The following is a 13,351-nucleotide window of genomic DNA, read 5'->3' as shown; positions in this document are numbered from 1 at the left end:
TATGATTATAATAAATAATACACTACAAAATTCATTCCAATCTTAATGTTCAATATATTTAATACAAAACGACCTTCTTATAAGCATGCCAAACATGCCCTATGTGACTATGTAACAAATTAAAATGTTTGAAATAACTTTGGTATGGTTATAAAAAAAATAGGCCCCAACTTAGATTTAATTATAAATAATAACTTCGTTATAATTGTTATTATTTTGACCAAAAACACATAGAAGACCAATCAAGAGTGAGAGACATCAGATATATAGTGTATATAGTGTAGTACTAGTAGTAGTACTATAAATACAAAGAAAGTGGTACTATAGTACATCGATCTTTTTCTTTTTCTTTTCTTTGCTTTTCTCTCTGAATTATTATTCATTATATACTAAGATAATAATGGATAACCTAATCGGAGCTGGTTCATCCAACAATGGATCGGACGGTGTTGATAAGTTACTGGACCAAGATCAACGGTTGCTACCGATAGCCAACGTGGGGAGGATCATGAAGCAAATACTGCCACCAAACGCAAAGATCTCCAAGGAAGCGAAGGAAACCATGCAAGAATGCGTGTCGGAGTTCGTGAGCTTCGTGACGGGGGAGGCCTCCGACAAGTGCCGTCGTGAGAGGCGGAAGACGGTCAACGGCGACGACGTCTGCTGGGCTCTGGCCGCCTTGGGATTCGATGACTATGCCGGCCCTTTGAAGAGGTACTTGCATAGGTATAGAGAGCTAGAAGTTGACAGGTCTTCCTCTATTATAAACAATAATCAAGAAAATAATAATAATAGTAACTTGATGGTGATGAGGTTAAACGACGAAAATCTTCGTGCGTTTGAAGACCATGGCCGTCGAAACGACGACGATGCATGTCAATGATATTATGGAACCCAACCCAGGTAATCATGAACAACCCAAAGATTCTTCAATTCTTTTATTTTTGTCATAAATAAAAATACTAATTAGTAGCTTAATTAGTTTTAAGTACTCACGCGGATTAGAGTCTGCGTCTTTGAAATTATAATGTTTAATTATGTAATATATATTTGACGAGATTTCAGATATAGAACTATCTTATGAATTTAATTTGCCTGACACTTTCATTAGTTATTGATCTATATTAAATTTCTATGGCCTCGATCTTTATTGCGATTGATTGGAACAATATTATTAAATCGCAAATATATATTTTCAAGCTAATTAGTTAGTAGTTATGATCGGGAACAATAATTATATATTGGAATTAATGAACTATATATATATTTGGAGCTTTTACAATCAATTCTTTTTGGAGGATGGAAGTAATCAATATCATGACAATATGTATATACTTAATTAGATAAAAATAGTAGTGTGCATATATATAATTTAGTTTCGGTTTCATCTTCAATAGGCCAATCCCTCTATGTTTCCCTTTATTAGCAATATTATTGCCGACTAAACAATAAAACCCCAGCTTAAACTATATAAACTCACTAATCATTATTAATGTTTAATTTTTGTTCATATATATAAGCATTAATAATTAATGTAGTATCTTGTGTTCGTAGATCGATGTTGACTATATATATATATATATATTAAGATAGAGAGAGAGAGAGATTGAAGTGGATATCTATATGTAAATCTAATATTAATAAAATTAAGTATTGCTAATTAATTAGGGTTCTTTAAACCTGGTGGACCACTAATGAATATTAATATGATCACCAAGCTATACAATTAATAATTAAAGGAAGAATATATTAAATCTTGGGTACGTTAATAAGGTTCATTGAATCAAGTCATCTTTCTTTAGCAATATTAAGAAAAAGAACAAGACTATCGCCTTGGTGAAGGTGTTATGAAAGAACAACAAGATAGAAGAGGCGACTTGAGAGTTAGAGTTGGATATCCCGCAACAAAATCCCGAGTTGTTCAGGTAAATTTTGAGGACGAAATTTCTATTAGGATGGGATAATTGTAGAGTCCCAAAACTCCTGATGAGATTTAGTACTTTGTTAGTATGCTGAGAGGCATAAGTGGAATTATTGTGTGATTATATTATTATATAATTGAATATATTTGACTATGAGGATTTTAAACATGTTAATGTCCTGTCTTTGGTAGGAATGAGCATTTTTGAGATTTTGACCCGTTGATAGTATATTTGTGATTATATATTGTATATTTGTGATTATATGCTATGTGTAGTTGACCACATTATTATATGGGAATATGTGAATTGCGGCAATAGTGGATTCCTTCAAGTGGTGATAGCAGAATTTCACAATAAGGGATATATGGCTTTGCTCGACTTTTGTGGTATTATTAAGATTTTGATGTCAAAGGGATATTATAGATGTAACGACCCAAATTTACTAATTAAGGGCATTGATTAGTGTTTCGGGAGGGCATAACTGGATTGTATGTGATTTAATGAATAAAAGCATGTTATGTGATTACTTAGATATCTGTGATGCATGACTATGTGTATTAGTATGTATGTAGGCCCTGATTAGGTTAGAAGTGCATATTCGTAATTTTGGCCAGTTGAGGGCATAACTGTATATATCTGTGATAAATTGTTGAGACCACATTATTATGTTGATATATTTGTAACTTGTGACTCGAGGCGGTCCTGGTGAGCGGTTTAGCGAAAAAGTCACGGCGGGGATTTATGCTTGGCTCTGGGCGAGCTTGGGGGTATTTATGGGAATTTAGGAAATATATTGGAGTCTATTTTGATATTGAGGAATATAATTGGTGATTAGTTAGGTGTCGGGAAGTAAGCGGTAAATATTAGAGACATTCGAGGAAATTAGCGGGAATTGGGTGTAATGACCAAAACACCCTTAGAAGGATTTAATGGCTTAGGATTAATGGGAGGGCAAATTGGTCATTTGTGTTAAAAGTAGGGATAAGGTTTATGTTGCTTTATGCCTTAGTGGATTATGTAGAAAGTTGTAGAAGGCTGAAGAAAAGAAAAAAGGAAAAGAAAGAAGGAGAAAAGAAAGAAGGGAAAAGCAGGGCAACTTTCTTGTACGGTTTGGGTTTTTCTTCATCAATTTTTCTGGAAATTTGGAGCTAAAATTCAGAGAAGGCTTAGGCTAAGACTCAATACTAGGATCCTTGATTTGGCTTGGGGAATTAGCAGAGGTTAATCATCATTTGAGGTAAGGTTTTGAGGTTGATATTCAGTTCTTGGTTTCGGTATTGAATTGGTTTTCTAAGCTGAGTTTTTGTGGGAATTCTAGGGAATTAAACCTAAGGGTTTGAGGAGGTAAAGGCTAAGGAAGTGTGAAAGACAACCTAGGTTTAGCTCATCCATCAAAGGTAAGAAACTCTATTTTTAAGTTCTGTGATTTCTGTTGTTCTACTAAGTTCTTGAGCTTCAAATTCAGCCATGGTGATTTCCTTGTTTTGGGGTGCATGTGATTGAATTATTTGTGGTTAGGTTGTTTGGGGTGAGTTGGAGATGTTGGTAGGCTTGTTTTGGGGTATGGTAGAGGTTTGGTTGAGTTTTAGAGGGTTTTGGCTCGAGGAAGTTCGAAGGGGGAAAACCTGTGTGCTGTTTGGCTGTGATTAGCGTTGTAGCGCTAGCTTTAGGGCGCTACAGTGCTAGGCTTGGGTGTCTGGGAGCTTGATGGCTCTGTTTGTAGCACTGTAGCACCCACCTTAGGGAGCTGTAGTGCTACCCTGGTTATTTCTTAGGGTTTTTGGCCAGGAGCTCGGGGTTTGATTCCACCACCTCGCTTGGTGGAATTAGAGCTTCTCGAGGGCTCGGGAATGGTCCCGAGGCTAGGTTTTGGGATTGAAGTTTGGTGATGATTCTGATCTATGGTTGTGACTAGGTGTACGCTAGGGTTCAGAGGGGATCGTGCTTGAGGGTTGAATTGAACAAGCTATCAAAATCTAAAGGTAAGAAAACTGCACCCGGTTATGTGATTGTGTTGGGACTAAGTGCTCCCTATATCTGTATGATGTCATAGATGGTATTATGACATGGGACATGTGTTAAGCGACCTAAGAGTGCCGTAAACAATACTTGTGCATAGGGCGTGGCTCGCCACTGGTAGCTAAGGACAGCTAATATTCACTGAGCTCAGTTTAAGCAGGTTGTAGTTAGTGGGATAAATAGAGGGTGCGGTCTAAGGGCTTTGACCCTAGTTATCGTGTGTGAATTGATTATTAATATGAAATGATGTACTTGGTATGCTGAATACTTGAATAACATGAATGTTTGGACTGTTGAGTATATGATTGTACTGCATAGATTATCTGGTTGTTTGCTTGATGGTTGTGCTCTATTGTTGTGCTTTCTTGATGGGCCTTGGCTCATGGGTGCTACGTGGTGCAGGTAAAGGCAAAGGCAAGGTGGATCAGTCCTGAGATGGAGAGCTTTGGGGCTGAATGTACATAGTCAGCTGAACGACCACCATGGCCGAGGAGTGGTACAGGACGAGAGAAAGCCTAATTGTCTATTTTGCCTTAGAGTGGCTAGTAACTGTACTTTTATTCAGAAATTTTGTAAAGTTTCTTTTAACGCTTCTACTTTTGGGATCCCATGTAAAAACGTTTGATTATAATAAATGTAACTTTTGAGACCAAAATCTTTTAACCTTAGATCAATTGTAGTTTCAATAACACGTTTCTAACTAAATGACTTGGTTAGCAAGTCTCGCACCTTTATAAACACACAGTGTAACGGTCTTGGCCACCCAGGGCATTACAATTTGGTATCAGAGCGTCCTAGGTTTAAGGGTTCCTGAAGACTGGCTGGACATGTACATTCGTCGCAAAAGACAAGCTCCACTCAGGGTTTGGTAATTGGGTATACATGATTATATGCTTAAATGAATATAATGGAATATGACTGTTGATATCTGCTTGATTAATAGGGAGCATGAGATACTGATAGGGCCTGGCCCTTGATTATTGCATGATGATATTGAGGCATGCTTATTAGCACTGCTATGCATGTGAATGAAAATTGTAATGCCCCAAATTTCCTAATAAGGTTTAGGACCTTGATTAGGAGGCCGGGAGGGCCATAATTGATTTATTATGATATTTAATGATTATATGCATGTTTATGTGGATTATATTATTATATGATGGTGAATGCATGCATATGGGTTCATATTTTAATTGCAAGGGCATTTTGGTAATTTGGCCGTTGGGGGCGTGATTGTGTATTTTCATGCATATGGGTGAATTATAAATATTACCACATTATATGTGGATTGGCTCGAGCCATTCGGCATGAGACGATCATGAAATGCAAGTGTTCGGTCTAGTCATAACGAGTTTAAGTTCGAGGCTCGGGTTGAGTCTCGGGGTCATTTTGATGATTAGAACGTTGCCGGGAATTAAAGGGTAACGGGATGTGAATTATTGATATTTGAGAATATTGAGAATAATGGGAATTGGAGGGTGTTAATTATAATTAACGAGGTAGGCGAGAAATGACGATTTTACCCTTGGGAGTGTTTAGAAGCCTTTATTTGACTTAGGGGAAAAATAGTCTTTTCACCCTAAGATATATATCAGCCCTTTGAGTTTAGAAGGCTGTGGAATTGTTAAAAAATAGAGCATCATCAACCTTCTTTCTCTCCCTCACCCGTGCACCATTTTCCTTCTTTTTCTCTTTGGAATTTTGAAGCCAATTTGAAGGAATAAGCTAGGAAATAAAGGTTTGAGCTTAGGAACTTGATTCAGCCATTAAAGGGGATTCAAAACCAAGCTTGAGGTAAGGAAACTCAGCCATGAAAGTCTTGTTATACCTTGTTTTCTTTTAAGTTTCAGCTTGTGATTTCTTGGTGGTTAGTTGGAATTAATGGAAGTTTGGTTGGTGTTTAACTTGGGTTTTGATGAGGGTGAGTTATAGATGAAGTTTAGTGGTTGAATTGGGTGTTAGGTTGATGTTTGGGATTGGTTTGAAGGGCTGGTTTTGAGGAGAAACGCAGGGGAAGAAATTAGGTTTCTTGCTGTTTTGCTTAATGTGCCCCGGCATGGCTATGGTGAGCCGCGGCCTGTGTGGTTTTCTGATGGAGATGAGCCTCTGTCGGAGAGGTGAGCTGCGGCACGACTAGGGAGGGTCGCGACCCAGGGAAGCATTTTTGGCCAGAAATGGGTTTTTGACTTGGGGATGCTAGCTTTAGGCCTCAGGATCGATCCTACCACCCGGTTTAGTGTGGATTGATGTCCCGGAGGCTAGATATTGGTTTGGGAACCTATGTTGATTATTTTTATTAATGGTGTCCCGTATTTGGTTATGACTAGGTGACCACTAAAGGACTAAAAGTTGATCGTTCTCAAGGGCCGTTCTTTTACTAATTCTTGCTCGAACCCAAGGTAAGAAAACTACACCCCATATGTGACATGCATGGTTATGTTTGATGCATGTTGGATGTTTAAATGTAAACATTGATAGCATAATGAATGCTTGGCAATTTTCCCATTGGCATATGATTATTATTGAGGCATGTTGGATGGTTAAATGGGATGCATGTGATGCACGAGAAACATGTGATTAGGGCATGCCATGAATGATGAATATGAGATTGGTCAGAGCTTGAGTCTCTGTGTTTGTGCATGATCATTATTATGCTTGCAATTTTTAAGTAAGCCTGCTGAATGCCCCATCTTTGGATGTTTGACATATGATATATGTTTGGTAGCAATGCTTACTTGTGCATGGTACTAACTCATTATTCAGAATTGGCAAAGGTGTTAGTATCAACTGTGAAGTTGTGACTCATTAGTCAGGTTCGGCAGTGGTACTGGGCACTGGTCACATTGCGCTGGCTCATTAGTCAGGATAGCCTTAGCGTGTTCCACGCAAGCCAACAAAGATTAGATCTAATCAACATCTGCATTGAATGACTCAAAGAGCATTAATGCCAGACCGACCTCAAGTTTGATGAATATTGTAAGCGCTTGAAGGCTAGTGGCTTACCCAGCTGCCACTCTTCCATTTAAATTAGTGACTTGCTTGTCCGTCACTCAGTATGGTTTAACAGGACCTCAAAGTGATATTCACTCATTTGATCAGAGCTATGAGCTCTGTATGATCATTTTGATCATCACATGCATGGCTTTGGGTGATGAGCCCCGTAGTGACTTGCTTGTTGGTCACTCAGCATGGTTTACCAGAACCTCAGGTGTTGAAACACTCATCTGATTAGGATTGACTTGATAGTCCTCCAATCAAAAGGGCAGGATTTTTGATCCTGGATACCCCAGCATTGTTTGAATTCATTTGCATGCTTGAATAAAGCTATGGTTGCTAGGCATGCCAGATATGATTTGATATCATGATATGACTGTTTATGAGCATATGAGTTTTCTTGCTGGGCTTCGGCTCATGGGTGCTTTGTGGTGCAGGTAAAGGCAAAAGAAAGCTGGACCATCCTTGAGTTGGAGAGCTTAGGTGATGACGTGTACATATGCAGCTGCTCGACCAATACCTTGGGCGAGGTTTGAAAGTGGAACTAGGGTTAAACCCTGTTTTGTCGGTTAGGACGACCTGTTGATATTTTCTTGTAATAGACTCTGAAATTATATTTTTGGGATCCCAATGTATACAATAAACGTTCTAGTGAAACGTTATATCTTAACCAAGAGTTTTAATCCGTAAACCGCTAATCATGCTTAGTTACACGTCTATGGCCAAACGACTCGATTAGCGAGTTTAGCACTGTTTGCAATGTGCACTGTAGCAGTCCCTGGAGTTGGGGTGTTACAATTTTGGTATCAGAGCATGCCAAGGTTTATGTGTTCCTGAAGACAAGCTGGGCATGTACACTCATCACTGAAGATAGCTTCACTCAAGGAATGGTAACTATTTTTGTAGTTATGTGCTTAACTGCTTAAATAGATTGTGAATGCTTTACCTGCACATTGCATTAGGGAGCATGAGATTCTGATAGAGCTTGGCTCTTGACTATTTGATTATATGCTTCGTGAATATACTTATGAACATGATCATTTGATTACATGCTCCATGATTACATAATTGTGATATTTGCATGCTGGAGTTGAGGCATGGTGTGAATGTTGGGAGAGCAGGGATTTTGATTGATGTATGAGTGCCATAGGAATGTTTTTGGCACTGTAGTGATTTGTGAATGTGGTGTGGTAAGATTGATCCTGTGGAGGAAAACTCATGATATGCTCATCTTGTCTAATGGGTTAAGTTATTGATTGCAGAGCAGGTTTATAGCCAAGGCAGATTATGAGGCCTGGTGGTGGTTATATAGAGGCTGGGAATTACAGCCAGGGTATCAGTTCTTCAGCTGCTCCTATGAATTTTCAGCAGATAGTCACTGATTTGCAATCGAGATTGCAGAGGCATGAGGAAGAGATCAGGTGTCTGAGGCAACAGCAGAATATGTTGGGGAGCACCTCTTCCTATGTTGTGCCAAGAGTGGCACCAGGTTTGGCTCAGCCTAGGGTTGAGAGCAGATGGGAATTTCTCTGTGGAAGATTCCAGGAGTATTACCCTCCAGTCTTCGAGGGAGGCCTAGATCCATTCGGAGCTGAGCAATGGATGGGCATGATCTATTCCATTCTTGACAGTATGGGGCTGGTAGGTCACGATAGGGTGATTTGTGCTACATATGTACTACGGGATGATGCTCGGACGTGGTGGGAAGTGATATCCCAGACAAGGGACACAGTTGTGATGGATTGGAAAGAATTTAGGCAGCTGTTTAATGAAAAGTATTACTGTGATGTAGCTAAGACTGCCAAGATGAATGAGTTTCTGAATCTCGTTCAGGGAAAGGCATCAGTATCCGAGTATGTTAATAAATTTAATGGGTTGACCAAGTTTGCTTTAGACATGGTACCCACAGATGTGGCTCAGAAAGAAAGGTTTGTTCAAGGATTGAATCTTGGAAGAGCTCAGGGCATTAGAATTTCCCCAGTGCATGAAGTCTCTACCTATGCTCAGGTGGTATAGAAGGCTCTTGCTGTTGAAAGCACCAGAGATGAGAAGAAGAGTGCCACGGAGCATGGAGCTCAGATAGTGGTATCTCCATTTAGTGGAGCAAGCAAGAAGAAAAGCTGGAAGCCTTACCTAGAGTGCGCTCGGTGCAAGAGGCATCATTGGGAGAATGCCGAGCAAGGTCATGTTTTGCTTGTGACATGGTTGGGCATCTCAAAAAGGATTGCCCAAGGTTAAGAGAGTTTGAGCAAAAGAGGATAGACAGCTCGATTCCAACTCGAGTGTTTATTCCAGAGCAGTCAGAGATTGAGACTAGCTCCTCAGGAGCGGTAGGTCAGTTTTCTAGTTTTGATTTCTGAGTTATGCTGATTGGTTTGGTGCGATGTTGTCCTTTTATTTGCTGCATATGTAGATGCGTAATGTTGATATGCTGATTACATGGTTATGTGGTGATGGGAGCGCAGTATGGAATTGACAACTTAAGAAGTAAGTTGGGTTATGGAAGGACCCCTCAGTGGTTTGAGTAAAGCTGGTTATGACTGATTTGGGTTTGATCTGAGAATGGAAAGCCTTGAGGTAGTTGGCATTAAGCATAGCTTTGGTATGTTGATGACATCTGTATTGAGAGCTAGAGTTATATGGCAGAGAGATGCATAGAACTCTTAGCTAGTGTGGTGGATACCACTTAGATTGTGCTAGTGGGATCAGGATAGGTTGGACTAGTTTATGAGTTCCTTGATGGTTTCCAGGGGATTAGCCAGGGTTTCTTTTATATGAAGAGATAAAATGGTGGTTTGATTAGTGTCAGGGGTAGAGTTGAATTGAGGGCATTGTATTGAATGGCTTAGTAGATTTGTAAGAACTCGAGGCTTAGATACTGAGTGAGATGGAATTCTCAAAAGTTGATCTTTGATCTGGTTAGTACCAGTTAGGGATCAGGGGAAAAGAATATGTAAAAGGCTGTGTTTCTATCAGGTAAAAGCACTAGGAAGTGTTGGATTATATTTTGAGAATTTGTTTAACGCTAAGTGTTTATGGATCAGATTAATAGAGCATTCAAGGGATTATTTGAATGGGGATTTATGATCGTCTAGGATGATGGTATTGTGGTGTATTCTCTATGGATATTTGCTAAGGTCAAGGGACACCTTAAAAGGCATAAATGTCCTTGGATGGGCATGGTATTATATGTGTTTTGTGGAAAGAGTTCTGAGTTTCTTTTTATAGATCAGAATCAATTGACAGGTTGTTATGACACCTCAGTGATACAGAGAAAAGATTGCTCACGCAACATGTTGGTTAAAGAATCTGACCAGAACTACAGTAGAGTTTCTGGTGGACCAGATGGCCAGTTCTATGCTTGAGATTATTATCTTAGAGAAGATCAAAAGGAAAGATGACTAAGTAAACCACAAATAAGAAAGGTTGAATGAGAAAGTCTTAGCTGGATTAGCTAAGAGTGTTATAGTGTCAGGTATGAATTTATTGAGATATAGGGATCGGATTTGGGGTTTGATGGACACTGGGATTAAATGGGAGATTCAAGATGAATCTCATGTTACTTTTTTTTCTCTTCATTCAGGCATCATGTCAGTACACCAATGTATGAAAGCGTTATGGTGATGGCCTGTGATGGAGATGGACATAATGAAATGCGTGATAGAGTTCTCTATCTGTTAGCAGATCCAGACAAGGTATCAAGAATCAGGGGGGTCACTGCAGCCTTTGCGTGTTTCATAATGGAAATAAGAAAGCATCGTGATGGGTTTCGCAGTGGGGCTGCCCAGGAAAGTGGGTCGGCATTATTGATTTGGGCTATTGTGAACTAGTGTTGTGAGTAAGATTATTTTTGTCTATAAGAATAAGTAATACAGCGGACTAGCATTCAGGTCTCTACATGAAAGAGATAGTGCGCTTTCATGAAAATTCAAGGTCTATCTTATCAGATGAAGACTCTAATGTTACTTTTAGGTTATGGAAGAGTGAGGGAAGGCGATGAGAATATGAGATGGGTGAGATGTTATATCTGGATCAAGAGATGGTTCAGGGGACCATCGAGTTTATTAGAGGTTAGAGCTTGGATGCTCACTTCTCAGAGTAAATGGAAAAGTGTTACTGAATTGAAAAGCAGGAACATGGAGTTCCAGGTAGGAATTTGTGTCTTCCTAAAGAATCACCATGGAAAGGGGGTGATGAGTAAAGGCAAGTTGAGCCCAGATTAGTATGATAGTTTGAGTCCTGGATAGGACTAGTCAGATTACCTGTTGATGGGCCATAGCTTTGGCTCTGATAGTTGTACATTGTGTTATGTATTTCCATGCAGTGGACATGGGTTGAGAGAACTCATGAGTTGAGTTATGAGAATCTAGGAACTAAAGCTAAGTTTATCCTATAAGGAATAGCCAGTTTGGATTGTAACAGAAAATAAGGTTCTGAGGAACAAAGTATACCTTGATTCAAGGTATGTTGTAGAAACAGTGAGGTCGAGAGAACGACCTGGGAAATTTGAATCAATTGTGCGAAATTCTTATTCCGGGCTGTTCAGATAAATTTCGAGGAAGAAATTTCTGTAAGGAGGGGATAGTTGTAATGCCCCAAATTTCCTAATAAGGTTTAGGACCTTGATTAGGAGGCCGGGAGGGCCATAATTGATTTATTATGATATTTAATGATTATATGCATGTTTATGTGGATTATATTATTATATGACGGTAAATGCATGCATATGGGTTCATATTTTAATTGCAAGGGCATTTTGGTAATTTGGCTGTTGGGGGCGTGATTGTGTATTTTCATGCATATGGGTGAATTATAAATATTACCACATTATATGTGGATTGGCTCTAGCCATTCGGCATGAGACAATCATGAAATGCAAGTGTTCGGTCTAGTCATAACGGGTTTAAGTTCGAGGATCGGGGTGAGTCTCGGGGTCATTTTGATGATTAGAACGTTACTGGGAATTAAAGGGTAACGGGATGTGAATTATTGATATTTGAGAATATTGAGAATAATGGGAATTGGAGGGTGTTAATTATAATTAACGAGGTAGGCGGGAAATGACGATTTTACCCTTGGGAGTGTTTAGAAGCCTTTATTTGACTTAGGGGCAAAATAGTCTTTTCACCCTAAGATATATACCAGCCCTTTGAGTTTAGAAGGTTGTGGAATTGTTAAAAAACAGAGCATCATCAACCTTCTTTCTCTCCCTCACCCGTGCACCATTTTCCTTCTTTTTCTCTTTGGAATTTTGAAGCCAATTTGAAGGAATAAGCTAGGAAATAAAGGTTTGAGCTTAGGAACTTGATTTAGCCATTGAAGGGGATTCAAAACCAAGCTTGAGGTAAGAAAAATCAGCCACGAAAGTCTTGTTATACCCTGTTTTCTTTTAAGTTTTAGCTTGTGATTTCTTGGTGGTTAGTTGGAATTAATGGAAATTTGGTTGGTGTTTAACTTTGGTTTTGATGAGGGTGAGTTGTAGATGAAGTTTAGTGGTTGAATTGGGTGTTAGGTTGATGTTTGGGATTGGTTTGAAGGGCTGGTTTTGAGGAGAAACGCAGGGGAAGAAATCTAGTTTCTTGTTGTTTTGCTTAATGTGTCGCGGCATGGCTATGGTGAGCCGCAGCCTGTGTGGTTTTCTGAGGGAGATGAGCCTCTGTCGGAGAGGTGAGCCGCGGCACGGCTAGGGAGGGTCGCGGCCCAGGGAAGCATTTTTGGCCAGAAATGGGTTTTTGACTTGGGGATGCTAGCTTTAGGCCTCGGGATCGATCCTACCACCCGGTTTAGTGTGGATTGATGTCCCAGAGGCTAGATATTGGTTTGGGAACCTATGTTGATTATTTTTATTAATGGTGTCCTGTATTTGGTTATGACTAGGTGACCGCTAAAGGACTAAAAGTTGAATGTTCTCAAGGGTTGTTCTTTTACTAATTCTTCCTCGAACCCAAGGTAAGAAAACTACACCCCATATGTGACATGCATGGTTATGTTTGATGCATGTTGTATGTTTAAATGTAAACACTAATAGCATAATGAATGCTTGGCAATTTTTCCCATTTTCATATGATTATTATTGAGGCATGCGGGATGGTTAAATGGGATTCATGTGATGCACGAGAAACATGTGATTAAGGCATGCCATGAATGATGAATATGAGATTGGTCAGAGCTTGAGTCTCTGTGTTTGTGCATGATCATTATTATGCTTGCAATTGTTAAGTATGCATGCTGAATGCCCCATCTTTGGATGTTTGACATATGATATATGTTTGGTAGCAATGCTTACTTGTGCCTGGTACTGACTCATTAGTCAGAATTGGCAATGGTGTTAGTATCAACTGTGAAGCTGTGACTCATTAGTCAGGTTCGGCAGTGGTACTGGGCACTGGTCACATTGCACTGGCTCATTAGTCAGG

At 39.5% G+C, this 13,351-nt stretch overlaps 1 protein-coding gene across 1 annotated transcript; it reads left to right on the top strand.

The window, feature by feature from the left end:
• Positions 1 to 377: 377 nt before the first annotated feature.
• On the top strand, positions 378 to 1,021 carry LOC133816674 (nuclear transcription factor Y subunit B-4-like). Its single transcript, XM_062249039.1, has one exon. It carries the CDS (start codon positions 401 to 403, stop codon positions 881 to 883), a length of 483 nt encoding a protein of 160 aa, XP_062105023.1. The 5' UTR covers positions 378 to 400; the 3' UTR covers positions 884 to 1,021.
• The last annotated feature ends 12,330 nt before the right edge of the window (positions 1,022 to 13,351 follow it).

Source organism: Humulus lupulus, chromosome 2 (assembly GCF_963169125.1).
Source record: "Humulus lupulus chromosome 2, drHumLupu1.1, whole genome shotgun sequence".
NCBI lineage: Eukaryota > Viridiplantae > Streptophyta > Magnoliopsida > Rosales > Cannabaceae > Humulus > Humulus lupulus.
This window is presented reverse-complemented; position numbering and strand designations above follow the sequence as displayed.